The sequence below is a fragment of the Peromyscus leucopus genome, chromosome 2 (genome assembly GCF_004664715.2).
Source record: "Peromyscus leucopus breed LL Stock chromosome 2, UCI_PerLeu_2.1, whole genome shotgun sequence".
Lineage (NCBI taxonomy): Eukaryota > Metazoa > Chordata > Mammalia > Rodentia > Cricetidae > Peromyscus > Peromyscus leucopus.
Genome location: NC_051064.1, coordinates 52,926,184 through 52,944,260, shown reverse-complemented (window position 1 = coordinate 52,944,260; position 18,077 = coordinate 52,926,184). Strand labels below are relative to the sequence as shown.

The 18,077-nt window shown below is 46.1% G+C and overlaps 1 protein-coding gene across 2 annotated transcripts in view; it reads right to left on the bottom strand.

The window, feature by feature from the left end:
• Positions 1-766: 766 nt before the first annotated feature.
• Ube2r2 (ubiquitin conjugating enzyme E2 R2) overlaps positions 767-18,077 on the bottom strand; it is an 85,100-nt gene continuing 67,789 nt past the window's right edge. For both annotated transcript variants that reach the window (XM_037202515.1, XM_028884040.2), the window contains 2 exons: positions 4,859-4,993; positions 767-3,690 (listed from right to left, as the gene is read on the bottom strand). In XM_037202515.1, coding sequence (XP_037058410.1) covers positions 3,471-3,690; positions 4,859-4,993 — 355 coding nt within the window. In that variant the 3' untranslated portion in view covers positions 767-3,470. The remainder of the gene's footprint in view (positions 3,691-4,858; positions 4,994-18,077) is intronic.

Here is an 18,077-nt window from a genome sequence, read left to right as displayed (position 1 = left end):
AGACTTGGGACCCAAGGGCCATCTTGATATGGTCCAGAGGCCACGAGTTTGAGGGTAGTGCTGTCCAAATCCTACCTGACCTGGAAGGAAGCCACATGCCAGGGTTCAAGGCCCCAGAGCTGTCTGCCTGGCCTCTGCTTCCACCGACAGTGGTGAGGCAGGTAACTGTTGAATCGGGGTGGGGACAGACAGTGCTCAGTATCCTGACGTGTCATAGCTCGATTTCAGCCTAGGCTAAGTGAAACGCCTGAGGTAGGCTGGGTGCGGGCATGCCCAGGACCTAGGCAGTCAGGGGGATTAGTGAGTTTGAAGTGGGCCATCTCTACTTAAATGGGACCATCTTTGAAGTCTGGAGGATTTGGGGATCACGGTGACAGACATCACTACAGCCAGGAGCAGTGGTCAGCCATCACACCTGTTAGCTGACAACCGGCTCCTGGCCTGCTCATGTTGTGTCTCCGTGACAGTCCTTGTCCCCCTGTCCTGAACGAGGGACTGAGCATGGGCTGCCTGACTAGCTCTCTTGCTTCGGTCTGTTGTGACAATGAACACAAAATGTTTGCCCAGGGAGGATGGCAACACCCTTCGGGCAAGTTAAAAAAGCCTCGACTTGAAGAATCTTGAGGTTACTGACTGAAGGTAGTTAGTGGAGCCCAAGTTTTAACTATTTAGCAGAGACCTGTCAGGGTGACAGTGAGGTGTATTTTTTTAATGTGGGGGGAAGGGCGATGACCCACGGGGAAGTAGCAATACAGGTATATTTTATTTCACGTTTTTATTAGTAGACAGATGGGCAGAAAAAGACAAAATCACTAAGGGGGAGTCAACACAAAATGCAAGGGATAAACTTCTCATAAGTTAAACTGAAAATCCGTCTACAATTTTAGCTAAGAAAACGAATATTAAAGTCGGGTGTGTCCGCTGGTTTCAGTTGAATTGCATCTGCATCTTTTTAGTTGTAAATGTAAACCTTGTGGATCAGGGCGGGAGGGAGGGCACTCTTCCCAGAGAGCTGTGCACTTCCCTTCCAATGGACAGGATCAAACATAAGGGAACCAGCAAAGAATGGCCAGGAGAGGGCCAAGAAGACTACAGAAGGAGATAGTGTGGCTAGGAGAACTCTGGAATGATGAGAGAAGTGGGGGGACTTTGAGAAGCGACACCAGCCTCGTGACACTACACACCGTCCACTCAGCCTGAGGAGACATGAAGTAAACAGCACTCACCCGGGGGGGGGGGGTAGACTAAAACCTTGTTCTTTCCACACCAAGTGACCAACTCTACTCAGAGGGCTCTACCTGCAGCCGAGACCGCCATCTACTCCCAAGAGAAAAAACACTCGAGTGGTTTTCCACAGGGCGTGTTCTCAAAGTCTGTGACGGCCAACTGTTGCCGGTCAGCATAGCCTGCACTATTCCAACCGTGCCTTCAACAGCAATGTCACGAGGTCCACCTCAACCTCAACCTGCCTCTCTGGCTCCCTGAGTCAACCTGCAACCCAGGCCAGCAGGGCACCTCCCACAATGCCAAGGTGTCTAGCATGTCCAGGTGTGAGATCCTTTAGCACGAAAGGCTTGTGTTTAGGGTGCCAAGAGAGGAAGAGCCAACTACTAGCTGTAACTTTCGGGGTGGGCGCAGGGGGAGGAAGATGGGCACTCTCACAGGGTCTGCCTCCAGGTCTGCAGGCTAGGGAGCACTGGGGACACCAAGGAGTGCCTCTGGGAACTTCTCCTCCTTACTGTCGTCCACACAGCACAGCAGCCATGTTCCTGAGTCAGTTATTTCAGGACCAGTCTCAACATTCTCATTTAATAACAGAGCAAACTTTAGAGGCCAGAGAACAGCTGGGAAATAGCATTCATTCAGGAGCGTTTGAAGAGTGACTGAAAACCCTGAGATCAGAAAGGAGGAGGAAGCATGGAAGGCAGGGCTGCCTACTGGACAGTGGAGGATCCGTCCTCCCTCCTCCGTCCTCCCCAGTTCCTGTCTGCCCTTTGGTTTCTTTCTGAGCTGTGATCTGAAGGTAAGAATGGACACTGGCGCTCCAAGATCTTAACATCCTATCCTGAAAACTGGTTTCACATCATAGCAGTTTGCTACACCAGGAACAGAAATCTCATTTCAAACGTGAAGTCCCTGGCTGGTGAAGGCTGGAGCTCAATCTTGGCTCAAATCTGGGAAACAGTTGCCAACAGCTGCCTACTAGAAATGCCTGCAGTCAACTGGGGCCCCGCCCAAACAGAGGCCCCGGGAAGCGCCATGGGCAAAGCACACTGAGAAGAGAAAAACCTCCAGATCATATCCAAGTCACACACAGCCACAACGATCACTACCAGTATAAGCAGCTCAATGAAAACCAAAATCTTAACACATGCACCTAGGATTAATACTGAATAATTCAAAGTGGCTACTTAAATAAAAAAACAAAACTTCATGTGAGAGTTTCTGAGATGTTTCCGCTCCCAACAGTGGCCACTAGTACTTTTCACTCCCCCTCAGCAGCATCAACCAAATTGGTATAATTTTATAATTTTTAATTCTTTGTTATCACAACTAAAAATCCACACACTAACCTCCACTTCCCCCCGCCCCCACCTGCCCCCCTCGTTGGTAGAAAAAAAGTTACCCTACCTTTAAAATAAATAGCAACCAAGTGCTCAGTTCTATGTAAAGTATGAATATTTATTTCAGGCTTTAGATCCCAATCGATTCCAAAAAACAAAATCTGATTTCTCTCCTCAGAGTAGCTGTAGCCTCCATGTTGGGACGATGTCACAGAGGCAGAAGCAGCACATTTCATCAGGCTTAGCAAGAATAAGTCCCTGATGCCCACCGCATCCCAGCCTTAGGAAGGGAAAGAAACAAAATTCACCACCACGGGGCTGAACAAATGCACACGCACTAATGGAAAGGAGCAGCTAAACCTTGGCAAATTGGCTTTTTTTTTTTTAAAGTTTGTTTTGTGGGTTTTTTTTGGTTTTTTTTTGTTTGTTTGTTTGTTTTTTGTTTTTTTTGGTTTTGTGTTTTTTTTCCCCCATTTTCTTTTGCTACCCAATATATGCAGCACTTGTGGACTCCCAGTGGTCCCCAGCTTTAAACACATTAATGTCTTAAACAGACTAATCTTCGAGAATCTAAAAACAGACAAAAGTGTTTTGCTGTGAACATTCTGCAGAGATGAAGTGAGGTGGGAGTTTGAAGGGTGGTGGCTGTTTTTGTTTTTTAAAAAGAATCAATACAGTGATGAGAGGGTCAAGAACGCAAGAATTCAGACATTCCGTGGAGGGCACTTTCTCTCCAGTAAGGTCCATAAAAAGGAGCAAACTGAGATCCTCAGGGGAGTCAGCAGGAGCTGTGTGTTTCCCCACCCCATGAGTAAGTTTTTGCTGAGGGGCCACCATAGATCCCCACTTGCTCCCCTCCCTTTGGCCTGAGACGTCAGGGCAGTACAGGGGCACTGAAGGAACATGTCACGACTCCTCATTCCCAGAATCATCATCATCATAACAGTCGGCATCTTCTTCCTCCTCGTCTTCATCATCGATGTCGTCGTCATACAAGTCGTCATAGAGCAAATCTGAGCTGTTGTCATTGGAAGGCACTTTAGTTTTGATGCAGTACTCTGCCAGGGTTGTGGGGACCTTCACTCCATCCTTTTCTGCTTCAGCCTTAGTGGCCGAGACCTGTTTCCTGAACAGAGGACAACACAAAATGGTTTGTGGAAGTCTACTTTGGTTTTGTTTTGAGAGGGCTTCACTAACCCACACTAGCCTTCAACTGGCCTCTTGTCCTTAAACCTCCTTAGGCTGGGATTATGAGCAAAAGCCATCGTACTTGGCTTGGGCCTCAGTCTTGAAGACAGACTCACTCTCAAACTCCAGAAAGAGAGAACAGATGCCTGCCCCACATAAAGGCTCTCAGCTATCGGCTGCCGTCCTGAGGGTCCTCGTTTAACACTTCAGCCTTGCTCGAGACCAAAACCTCTTGCTGACTGCTGCCTGGCTCAGGTTAAGTACCCACGGCGTCCGGAAATTCTGTCTTTGCCTTCCATCTCCTGCTCAGGGCTCAGGGATTACACATCACTACTGGCCTTTTATGTGGCTTCTGAATTAGGGTCAGGCGTACAGGGGGTGCACCCAGGGCAAGCAGCAAACATTCTACCACCGAGCTGGAGGCCCAGCCCATTGTTAACGCCTCGAATGCACGAGGCCGGTCACTCTGGACTTTGCCCCCTTGGCTTCTAAGGTTCCCATACCACTAAGTCTCATTGTGTCGGAGTGCTGGGGATCGAATCCAGGGAGTCACACCTTCACATAATCCTACGTATACCTACTGGGCAATTCCACCTTTCCTGACTCCCTTGACTGCCTAGTTCCTATCAGAAGTGACCTTCATAAGAGCAGGTGCCCTGTCTCCCTCAGGCTTTCCATTACCCAGTGATGGCTTGGCAGAAAACAGGCGTGCAGCGAATGCTCAAAGTACAAACCAAAGTCATCGGGATGGGGATGGGGGCTGGAGACACGGAAACCACCACCACCACTTCCTGAAGCTTCAGCTGCCAGACTTGGCACATGGATGTCTTTACCATTGACAATTCTTGATACAAATAATCTCCCACAGTGGCTGACCACTAAAAACAAGCAGGGCACAGTGATGGACTGGGGAGGCAGAGGCTGATCTCTGTGTTCAAGGCTAGCCTGGTTTAATTGCCTTCCCCCCAAGGACAAACAAAACCACCACAGTTTACACTGCTCTCTAGTGAGTTTATTTTTTTTGTGGTTTCTGTTCTGGGTTCTCTTTCGATAGCTCAGTTCCATAGATCGGAGAGCCTGTTCTAAAGTCACGTGGTCTGACTTACCTAATGATCTCAGCGTACTCCTTGTCTTTTCCTTTACTGTCTCTCCATTTCCTGAACATAACTGAGGCGTCCACGTTGGCTGGAGAAAAGGTGTTGGGCTCATTAAGCAGTGAGATTACACTTAACAGGATAGTCCTGAAAAGGAGAGAAGAATCCATTGTGAATCCCATGGTCAGAAAGTACAGTTTTTCACAGATAGTTTTAAAGTTTTTCTCTTAAAATGTTTGATACAAATTTGCTGTTATGGTTGATGACTTCTGAAAAAACGATGATACAATGGCGGTGGTAAAGGTGCGGCCACCAAGCCTGATGGCCCAACTTTGATAGCCAGGATGGACATGACAAGAAGAGGACCACAAGCTGTCCTCACGCTTCTGAAAAAACTCTAAGGACCGGAAGCCATTGACTCCAGCTGTCAGAACCCCAGGTAGGCCATGCAGACCACCAGAACTCCAGCCCCCAACTCAGGTGGAGACCCCCTGCTCCATAAGAGACCAGAATTTTCCAGACAGGGTTTCTCTGTGTAGCTTTGCAGCTTGTCCTGGAACTCCCTCTGTAGACCAGGCTGGCCTCCAACTCACAAAGATCCGCCTACCTCTGCCTCCCGGGTGCTGAGATTAAAGGCATAGGCCACAACCCAGCTCTACTAGACTTTCAAAGAGGAGCTAATACCAATACTCAAATTTTTCCACAAAATAGAAACAGAAGGAACACTGCCCAATTCATTTTATGAGGCCACAGTCACCCTGATTCCCAAACTACACAAAGATTTAACAAAGAACAAGAACTACAAACCAATTTCCTTCATGAACATAGATGTAAAAATACTCAATAAAATAATCACAACTCCCCACCCCCAAAGCTGGACATTGGTGGCATACACCTTTAATCCCAGCATTCGTGAGGTAAAGTAGGCAGATCTCTGTAGACCAATTTGGTCTACAGAGTAAATTTCAGGACAGCTAGGGCTACACAGGGAAATCCTGTCTCAAAAAAAAAAAAAAAAAAAAAAAACGAAACAAACCAAAACAAAACAAAAAAACAAAACCCAGAAACCGAATCCAAGAAGACATTAGAAAGATCATCCACCATGACTAAATAGGCTTCATCCCAGAGATGCAGGGAAGGTTCAACATTAGAAAATCTGTCAATGTAATCAACCATATAAAGAAACTGAATGAAAAAAGCCACATGATCAAGTTTAGATGCTGAAGAAGTCTTCAACAAAATCCAACTCCCCTTCATGATAAAGGTTTTGGAGACATCAGGGATACAAGGACATACCTAAACATAATAAACACAATATAAAGCAATCTGATTGCCAGCATCAATTAAACGAAGACAAACTCAAAGAAATTCCAGTAAAATCAGGAACAAGACAAGGGTATCTGCTCTCTCCCTATTTATTCAATATAGTGCTGGAACTTCTAACGAGAACAATAAAACAACTGAAGGAGATCAATGGGAATACAAATTGGAAAGGAAGAGGTCAATGTATCATTATCTGCAGATGATATGACAGTATATATAAGTGACCCCAAAAATTCGACCAGGAACTCCTACAGATGATAAACACCTTCAGTGAAGTGGCTGGATACAGATTAACTCACAAAACTCAGTAGCCCTCCTACACACAAATGACAAACAGGCTGAGAAAGAAATCAGGGAAACAACACCCTTCACGATAGCCACAAATAATATAAAATATCTTGAGGTAACTCTAACCAAGCAAGTGAAAGACTTGTACGATAAAAAAAACTTCAAGTCATTGAAGAAAGAAATTGAAGATATCAGGAGAAGGAAAGATCTCCCATGCTCCTGGAACAGTAGGATTAGTTTAGTAAAAATGGCCATCCTACCAAAAGCAATCTACAGACTCAGACTCAAAGCAATCCCCATCAAAATTCCAGCACAATACTTTACAGATCTTGAACGGACAATATTCAACTTTGCATGGAAAACAAAAGACCCAGGATAGCTAAAACAATCCTGACCAAGAAAAGGAAAAAAAAAAAAAAAGATACCTGAAGATATCATTCCCCATTCCTGATTTCATGTTGTACCACAGAGCTATAAGTAATAAAAGCTGCATGATATTGGCATTAAAAACAGACACATTCGCCAGGCGGTGGTGGCGCACGCCTTTAATCCCAGCACTCGGGAGGCAGAGCCAGGCGGATCTCTGTGAGTTCAAGGCCAGCCTGGGCTACCAAGTGAGTCCCAGGAAAGGTGCAAAGCTACACAGAGAAACCCTGTCTCAAAAAATCAAAAAAACAGACACATTCATCAATGGAGTCAAATAGAAGACCCAGACATTACTCCATACACCTATTAACACCTGATTTTTTATAAAGAAGCCAGAAATACACAATGGAAAAAGAAAGCATCTTCAACAAATGGTGCTGGTCTAACTGGATGTCAGCATGTAAAGAATACAAATCCATATCTATTGCCATGCACAAAACTCAACCCCAAATGAATCAAAGACCTCAATATAACTCCAGACACACTGAATCCAGTAGAAGAGAAAGTGGGAAATAATCTTGAACTCATGACACAGGAGACCACTCCCTAACAGAACAGGGACAGCACAGGCCCTGAGATCGACAATTAACAACCGGGACCTCATGAGAGCGAGAAGCTTCTGTAGGGCAAAGGAGACTCCGTCAATAGGGACAAAACGGCAGCCTAGGGAATGGGAAAAATTCTTCACCAACCCGCATCTGACAGAGGGCTGGTTTCCAAAACATATAACATCAACAAACCACATAATCCAACTAAAAAATAAACAGAAGTCTCAACACTGGAATCTCAAATGGCTGAGAAACACTTACAGAAATGTTCAGCATCCTTAGCCATCATGGAAATGCAAATCAAACTACTTTGAGGCTCCATCTTCCACCTGTCAGAACGGCTAAGATCAACAACCTAAGTGACAGCTCACGCTGGCGAGGATGTGGTACAAAGGAAACACTCACTGCTGGTGGAAGCGCAAACTTGCACAGCCACTATGGCAATCCATATGGTGGTTCCTCAGAAAATTTGGTATCGATCTACCTTTAAGACCCAGCTCTACCACTCCTGGGCATATATATCCAAAGACACTTACCACAAGGACACTTGCTCAACCATGTTCACTGCTACTTTATTCATAACAGCGAGAACCTGGAAACAACCTAGATGTCCCTCAACTGAAGAATGGATAGAGAAACAGTTAAAAACAAAATGAAATCATGAAATTTGCAGGACAACGGGTAGAACTAGACTCAGAAAGGCAAGCAGGGTAAGTACTGGCAGGTAAGTGAGTAGCAGCTGTAAATGATAATTACATTACAATCTATGATCCAGAGAAGCCGAGGAACAAGGGGGACCACAGGGGTGCATACATCTTCATGGAAAAGGGAAATCCATTTTGCAGGTGGACTGGGTGTGGGCAAGGAGGGGAATAGAGAGATCAGGTGAGGGGGACGGGGAATGGAGGGACAGAGTACAAGGAGAGGCAAGTGCAATTGGAGGGCATTTGGGGGCCATGTGGAAACTCCCTGGAATCTATAGGGTGATCCTATAAAGGATTCCTAGTAATGGAGGATATGGAGCCTGAACAGGCCATCTTCTGTAACCAGGCAAGGCTTCCAGTGGTGGACTAACCCTGTCACCACAGAACCTTTGACCTACAATCTGTCCTGCCTACAAGATGTGCTGGGGTGATGGAGGTGCAGAACTTGTGGGCGTGGCGGACCAGTGACTGGTCTAAATTGAGACTCACTCCACGAGAGGGAGTCCATGCCCGACACTGCCTGGATGAGCAGAAATCAGAGGCTGGATACTCCAGAGACTGAGGGTAAAACTAAACACAACTGACAAAAATAAATCAATAAATAAAAAATAAATAAAATAAAATCTTAATGCTATTCTGCTATATTGACAGAACGATACCTAACCTAGTTGTCATCAGAGAGGTTCTTCTGCAGCTGATAGAATCGATACAGAGTCCCATAGCCAAAAGTTAGATGGGCGAGAGCCCAGGGTGGAGGTCTCTATCAGGTCCCTCCCATTGGAGCTTAAGGAATCCCACGGAAGAGGGAGAGAAGAACTGTGAGAGCCAGAGGGGTGGAGAACACTGGGAGATCACAGCTTTGTGCAATCAACTAAGCAGGGTTCCCGGGGGCTCACAGAGACTCGAGTGGCAAGCGTAGGGTCTACTGCGTCTGCACCAGGTCCTCTGTGGACGTATGGCTGTTAGCGTGGTGGGTTTGCGGGACAGACTCCTAACAGTGGGAGCAGGTGTTCTGACTTCTTTGCCTGTTCTTGGGACCCTTTTCCTCCTACTGGGTTGTCTTGTCCAGCCTTGCTATGGGGGATTTCGTCTTGTTTTATTGCACCCTCCACCCACATCAGCATGCTTGAAACTGCCCTTAGTTAACTCCAGCTCCTAGGGATTTGAAGCCTCTGGCCACAGACAGATGCACAAACACACACACAGAGATGCACAAATATACACACACAAAGATGCACAAACACACACACAGATGCACAAATATACACAAAGACAGATGTACAAACACACACACAGATGCACAAATATACACACAGACAGATGCACAAACACACACACACAGATGCACAAATATACACACACACAGATGCACAAACACACACACAGATGCACAAATATACACACAGACAGATACACAAACACGCAGAGACAGATGCACAAACACACACAGAGACAGATGTACAAACACACATAGAGACAGATGCACAAACACGCACACAGATGCACAAATATACACACAGACAGATACACAAACACGCACAGAGACAGATGCACAAACACACATAGAGACAGATGCACAAACACGCACACAGACAGATGCACAAACACACACACACAGACAGATGCACAAACACACACATAGACAGATGCACAAATGCACAATTAAAAAGAAATGAATCTTTTTAACAAACTGCTTTTTAGCAGTCACCTGCCAGGCCACTAAGCTGGGCAGGGTGGTACAAGTCTGCATTTCCGCACTCCTGAGGTCGGCCTGAGCTACAGACTGAGACCCTGCCCCCAAACAACCAAGTTAAAGAACAAATGACAAGGGCAGGAAGCAGCGACGAGATGTTTGATTCCATAGTCTTTTGTCCTAACAGGATTAAGGACAGAGCTGCTGTCATGATTCTTGTCAAGACTGTTCTGAATCACATGAAGCACTTTTCAATGACAACCTCCCCTAGTTAAAATATCACACCCTTGCAGGCACGCAAGCACTCCATTTCTATTAGGTTACCGATAAATTCTTGGGTCTTTCTCCAAAGAGTTTTCTTGATTTCTTCAAAGAAATTCATCATTGCTAACAATGGAAAATGGACCAACATAACATTCTATAAGTAGAACAAAAAGATGTGGGCAGAAAATCACAGAAGGAAAAAACAGAAATAAGAAAATCCTGTGTTACTTCAGAGGAAAACATACGACACCTGTGGGAAAAACAGGACACAGACAAAGCCTGTTACAAAATGGCAGGAAATGCGCACGAGCACACAATGCATGCGAAATAGCAAGTTGTGGCAGTCTGTAGATCTCAGAACACCTGGACATGGTGTTCAGCTTCTTTTTTTTTTTTTTTTTTTTTTGTTTGTTTGTTTGTTTTTGTTTTTTGTTTTTCGAGACAGGGTTTCTCTGTGTAGCTTTGAGCCTTTCCTGGAGCTCACTTGGTAGCCCAGACTGGCTTCGAACTCACAGAGATCCGCCTGGCTCTGCCTCCCGAGTGCTGGGATTAAAGGCGTGCGCCACCTCCGCCCGGTGGTGTTCAGCTTTTTATTGCAGGCTTTTAAGCAGAGGCAAGCTCTAAGCCAGCCAAGACTACACAGTGAGACCATGCCTCCAAAACCAACAAATTAGTCTGGCTTTCCCCCCCTCCTCAGTCTACATATGTGTCCCCTCCCCGTGTCCCGTCCCCGTCCCGTCCCGTCCCGTCCCCCCCCCCCCCCCGCCGGCATTTGAGTAGTAAAAAGGTCATTCCTAAAAACCTAAGTTCAGGGCTGGAGAGATGGCTCATAAGTTGAGAGCTGAGTGCTCTTCCAGAGGTCCTGTCAATTCCCAGCAACCACATGGTGGCTCACAACCATCTGTAATGAGACCTGTGTCCTCTTCTGGTGTGCAGGCAGAACACCATATACATAATAAATAAATCTTAAAAAGACAAAAGAAAACAAACAAATACACACACACAAACAAACAAAAAAACCAGCTTAACACAGAGATTTGTAGGTGAGACTTATAGGCCCAGTGTAACTTGATTCTTCTGCCAGAAGCAAACCCACACCCTGCTGCTACTGCTTGTATTAGCTTCATCTACCTGACTCTGCCAGTAACACCAGAAGATAACCCAGTTAAAACTCTGTGGAAGAGATCCCCATGCCCCCAGGTGAGGACTGAACCCAGGGCCTCTCGCTTGCTAGATAAGCGCTCTACCACTGAGCTAAATCCCCAACCCCTGTGGAAGAGATCTTCAAAGAGACCATCAGGTCGAAGAATCCACTTCTAACTGGGAAAACAGGACAGACAACACATGGCAAACATATAGAAACTTAACTGGTTCACATATCACAATCTCTTCATGCTGCTAAAACAACTAAGACATTGAACAGTCCCCGCTGAGAAGAGCTGGAACTGTTGTTGATAATGTATGTACTCTAGGATATGATGCAAAACCAAGGATTTCCAAGTTAAATACACAAAAGTACAAAGTTTAAAAACTAAGACTGAAAGGCCAGCTTGGTCTGTGTAGTGAGTTCCAGGATAGTCAGGGCTATGTAGAAAGACCCTGACTCAAAACAACAACTACATAACTAAGACTGGAGTGGAGGTTGAGGGGGTGGACATGCCTCTGCAGATCAAACCCAGGGCCTTGCCAAGACATGCAAAAAAGTAATTTAAAAATTTTATGATTGCATGAAGTGTGGCTGTGTGCATGTGTGCGCGTGTGTACATGTGTGTGTGCGCGTGCATGGCATGGCACATGTATGAAGGTGAGAGAGCACAGTTTTGTGGCATCAGTCCTCTCCTCCCACCTTTCCGTAGGCTCTGGGGATGAAACCTGGATGGCCAGGCTTGCGAGGAAGAGCCTTTGTTCACTGAGTAAGGCCTGTGGCACATACCGAGCGCCTGGACAAAGAGGCGGTGGAATCAGGAGTTCTAAGTTCAAAGTCAGCCAGAGCTACACAGCAAGTTCCTAGCCAGGCTGAACTAACTACATGAGACAATGCCTTTCAAATAGAAGCAAATTTAAATATATAAAATATCTTTACTTGAAAGAAAAAAAAGTAATGGTAATGATCACTGCACACACACACACACACACACACACACACACACACACAAATAAAATCTCCCTGCCCCAAGTGAAGTTTGAAAGAGTCCTGGGACAAGTGAGACTACAATCCCCCCTTAGCTGCGGCTGTTCTGCCAGCAAATGCTGGGGCAGACCCTGGCTCTTCGCCCTTCCAGTGGGTTGTAGAGAAGACCAGACGGAAGCAGCTCTATACCCAACTGTGGCTGCTGGATTAGGTCCATCCGTTTGGCTCCATCAAGACCACTCTCCTACCCTACAGGAAACAGGAGAGATAACTAGTAGTTCTGGAGCTGTATTTCAGAGCAAGTAGCTGTGGGCTGTAAGCAGGCTGTGGCAAACGCCCTGGTCTCAGCATGGCTGCGGCCAGAACAAGAACTAGGGTAGGGTAGGCTGTTTCTCCCACTAACAAGGGATGTAAGGACCACTCATCACCATGTCCTCACTGGGTGTCTGGATTTCATTCAGAAGGAAGCTGGCTCCCCACCCTCTGGGATGGAAACTCACCAGACTTGAGTGCAGGACAGCTGGACTTGTCCTGCTTACTGTCTGGTCCACTCATACCACTGTGCAGGCTCAGCGCTTAGAAGGGCTTTCCAGTCTTTAGGTCACAGAGACCCTTACACACAACTCTACCTTATCACTATGCCCACTAATGTGCCCGCCCACAAGAAGCCCAAACACAAGAGGTTATAATGCCAGTGCCATGCAGCAGCTGTCACTCATGACAGGACAGCTGGACCCCCCCCCATGAGAACTCCACTACAGTCCTGCTACAGCAACCCCAAAGCTGGATTCAGATCCAATCCCGAGTCAGACAAATTAGTAACAAAGTCATGTGAAGAAAAGATCACCCTATCGGCCTTGTGTGTCTTGTTTTGTTTTGTTTTGTTTTTGTTTTCTGAGACAGGGTTTCTGTGTAACAGCCCTGGCTGTCCTGGAAGTCACTCTGGAGACCAGGCTGGCCTGGAACTCACAGAGATCCGCCTGCCTCTGCCTCCCGAGTGCTGGGGTTAAAGGTGAGTCAGTGTTTCGGTGTGTCATGAGTTTATTGAGCACTTGGGGAGCAAGCAAATGCAAGGCAAACCTGGTCTCTAGAGCAAGTCCCAGGCCAGTCAGACCACAGTGAGCCATGCAGGGTCTAAGCAAGCCTCAGACAGACTAGCAACTGACTACAGACCTTTAGAACCCCTTAGCAAGCTAGACATGGTGGTGTACGCTGTAACCCCAGCACTCAGGAGACAGGCAGGAAGACTCCAAGTTTGAGGTCAGCTCAGCTACACAGTTAAAACCTTGTTTAAAAAGACAAAAAACTTGGCCTCTTCAAGTAACAGAAACAAAAAGAACAAGTAAAACTGTTCCCTATTGTAAATCCTGAGGGGGCACGTTCCTAACTTTAATCTCAAAGACAACCAGGGGACGCCAAGCAATATGGTACAAAAGTCTTCCTGCGCGACCCTCGAGATCTCACCTACCGAGAAGAGCTCATGCTGGAGTGTCAGCGACAGCTCCTACAGGAGCACAGAGACACAAGGGAGCCAGTCAAAGCCAACGCCGTACACTGAGCTGCACACAAGTACCTTAAGGGACAACTCACAGACCACCACCAAGACAGACCTGCATAGAGCAGGAACAGGCATTTCTGGGTGAGGAGAAAGAGCTCTTCTTTCTCTCCACTCTCTCCCGAGAAAGCATCTTACAACGTAGTCCTATAACCCATTATGTAGACTGGGCTGGCCTTGAACTCACAGAGATCTACCTGTGGTGGTATTCTAATTGTACTGAAATGTGATTTTGATTGTATGTTAATAAATAAAGTTGCCCGGGGGTCAGAGCTATTAGAGCCATAGAAAGAGCATGGCGGTGGTGGCACACGTCTTTAATCCCATAGATCTCTGTGTGTTCAGGGATATAGCCAGCATTGGAGACATACGCCTTTAAGACCTAGAGGGCTGTACATACAGACAGTGACGAGGCAGTCATGTGTTTGGGTTTACAACCAATGAGAAGGCAGAACAACATACTATGAAAGGACAGACACACAGGAAATAGCTCTCTTTCCGGAAGCTAGGACCACCGCAGGAGGAAGGGTAAGATTTTAGCTCTGAGCTCTGACCTCTTGGCTTTCTCTTTTACATTGGTTCTGTGTTTCTTATTTAATAAGACGGTTGGTTACATCTACATCTACCAGTCTCTATTTCCTGAGAGCTGTGGTGTGTGCCACCACAAGCACCCCAAGGAAAGAATATAATGTTCCAACAATCTTGTTCCAGGCTGTCTATCAGGGAAGAGGCTTGTTTTCTGAATAGAGAAACAGAAACATTGATTCAACACTCAGCCTCTAAAGAGAAGTAGCAGCAGTCCAACACTTAGCAGTCCCTTAGAGACTGTGTCCTCAGGCCCAGGTGTCCCATGACCCTAAGAAATAAACACCAGACTCATACTCCAAAGGAAAACCAGGATATGTATGTGTGTGTGTGTGTGTGTGTGTGTGTCCAAATCTCAATAAATTTTCTAAAAACTTTTACATAAAGTAGCCCCTCTTACCCTTGGAGTAGTGTGCAAGACCTTTGGGGATACTAGAACTACAGAGAGTATGCTGTGCATCCTATAAACTAGGTATTAGAAATCAACAACAGAACCAGGCACGACACTCATTCCTGTAATCCCAGTACTCAGGAGCCTGAGGCAAAAGGTTCAAAGTTCAAAGGGGTCCTCAGCTAATAAATAGCAAGTTCTGAGACTCTCTTAACAACAACAAAAATCCTGGGCTTGTGGCACAGGACTTTAATCCCAGCACTGCGGGGCAGAGGCAGGTGGATATGCGTGATTCAAGGCCTACAGTATAGGCCTGGTCTACAGTTGCGGGGTCCCTACAGGTATCACAGCTGACAGGAAAGCTCAGTTATAACTGAACTTGGTCAGTCAGACCGGACCAAAACTTCTGGAGAGTTTGATCCCTGGTTTAATTGTCCTCCACATTTAAACACAGTCAAACTTTAGGGAAGTCTCCACTTGACAGTTCTCATACCAAAGCTTCAGGGATGGCTACATGGAAGGAAGCCCTCTGCAAAATACCCTCTATAGCAGAGCACCTGAGAGCTTCATCATAAACTGAGTTCTACTGTCTGGGAAGCAATGCTGGGGCCTAGAGAGGAAGGACTTGTAGTAAGCATGTGGATGGGTGCTACTGATGGAAAATGCAAAGCTGGAGAGGCCTCTTCATAAGGGTAAGTTCTAGACACTGAGAGACAACGCCTAGTCGGATTAAGGCCTAAACAATTCTCAGGAGTTGGGAGAAATTCCGGCTGAGTAGGCTGCTAATAGCAAAGGATCACCAGGTTGTGTGACCACGTCACTCAGCATTCTGGTAACTGGGCATCATCTCCATGTTTTGGAGAAAGCAGGTCTGCATGCGTGACAAGCTTGGTTGCTCCAGTGCTTCCTTTAAGCTGTACCTCCTACAACTACACTTGTCTTAGGGGCCAAGAAAAAGAAACTTCCCTTGAAACACAACAGTGCATTCCTACACATACACAGTAAGTGACACCCTGCACTGGTAGAGAGACAGCCACTAGGAACAGCCACACACTAACGGGTGTATAATATACAGTCGGGACACAAGGGAGAGAGGTACAACCTCAAACTTAGAGATGGGTCCTAGAATGTCTCATTTAATGCTTTCAGACCACAGCTGGCTATGGGTAACCAAAATTACAGAAAGCAAAATACAGTGTCTATTTAATTATACTATCAAATTACTCTGGAAAGCAGAGCATGACAATATCTCTCGAGTAGCCTCCTAAACACTTCAATGAACTTAAAGTGGAAAAAAAAAAAATAAAACTCCTAACTTTCAGTACTTTAAATGTCTGTTAAGACAGCTCCTATAAGCCAGGGTGTGGTGGTGCACACCTTTAATCCCAGAACTCAGGAGGCAGAGGCAGGTGGATTTCTGTGAGTTTGAGGTCAGCCTGGTCTGCAGAGAGAGTTACAGGACAGCCAAGGACTGTTATAAAGAGAAACCCTGACACACACACACACACACACACACACACACACACACACACACACACGCACAAAAAAAACTGAGTTCAAGGCCAGCCTGATCTACAGAGCGAGATCCAGGACAGCATCAAAGCTACACAGAGAAACCCTGTCTCGAAAAACCAGTAACACAAAAAACAAAACAAAACAAAACTAAAAAACTAAAGATAGCTCCTATATGCAACACTTGCTATAGGTCCTTCTCAAAACAAGTAGGATGCATTTTAATAAAGTGTTTAAAATAATCCTTATTTTTATGTGTTTAGCATTCAAATTAAATTTGACATTATGTAAAGTGGGCTCTGATGTATACAGGCAGCTAGCAGCTATTTCTCCCCATAGGCAAATGAAAAGTATCTGAGGAATTAAGAAGAGTATTTCTTTTCTAATATATAGCAAATGGTCATTTCACATCTGACCCCACCCCTCACCCCAAAAGCTCATTAGTAGTGACCACAGTCAGCTAGGCAACAATGGCCATTCCAGCAGCTTTCCTAGTCCATCTACTCATGGCTTCTATCCACTAAGCAAGGTGTTACCCTAGGCCTCTAGATGAGAGAACCAGAGACATTAAAGGTCCCTCTGATAGTTACAGTATTAATGACTAATAAAACCCAATACCTTGAGTATTAAAAACACAAAGTCTTGGTGTACCATAGTTAAGTATATGTCTTATCACATATGATGGCTAATACTGTTAGTATTTTGAACTGTCCCTTGGGGACCCGCCCCTTGGGGACCCGCCCAGCATCCTGCCGCCATCTCTCCCCTCCTCTTGCTAGAGGCAGCACAATGCACCTCTTTCTCTCTCCCTCCCACTCTCTCCTCTCATTCCCCCCACTCCTCCCTCCCCACAAAATAAACTTGGATGCCACCTCTGCCATGTGGATAACTTTCCACCATCCGCAGCTCCGCATGGCGTATCTCACCCACCACCCGCCGCTGGGCACCTTGGTCTAAACCCGACAAGGCCTCCCACGCGCCATATCATTACAGATACCTGAGGCAGGACTATCACAGAAGTTCTAGGCCAGCCCTGGTTACACAGACACTGTCTCACAGCAGCAACCTAAGTTCCAGGCCAGCCCTGGTTACACAGACACTGTCTCACAGCAGCAACCTAAGTCTCTACCTTTTCTTATTTTTTTTCTGCCAGGAGGTCTTACTATGTAACCAAGTTGGTCTCAAACTCACAGAGATCCACTTGCCTCTGCCTCCTGAGTGCTGGGATTAAAGGTGTACACCACCACAATGGCCAAAACTATATTTCTTACTTCATCAAAACTATAACTAGTGGGCATGCCTAGGTACCTCAAAAAATATCCAGGGGAGGTCTGCAAGGTGGCACCTGCAGGTGAGAAGGGTGCTGTCAAGCCTGATAGGAGAGCTGAGTTCTTGGAATCCACGTGATGGAAAGAGAAAACTGACTTCTACAAGTTCTGACCTCTGATCAACACTCAAGCTATCACACACAGACACACACACTTCTGTGATAAAGGCCAAATCAATACATACGTGTTAAGAAAAATAAAGTTTAAACACAGGAGTTATGGGGTGGTCTAAGGAAGAATAAAATTTAATATATAAGAAGAAGAACCTGATGGAGGGAAGTGGGAATCCCAACCACCACTGCTCCGGAAGTCAACACTTGGAAGTGATGCAGGCACACTTGTTAGTCAACCAAGAATCGGCCACACTCCAGAACCAGGTGCTCCCCAACTTGCACCTGCCGCCTCCAACCCTCATCCCTAAAGGCCACTGTGACCCGCCACTGTCTCGTTGGAAGTTCCTGGTGAGAATGCTCCACACCTTCC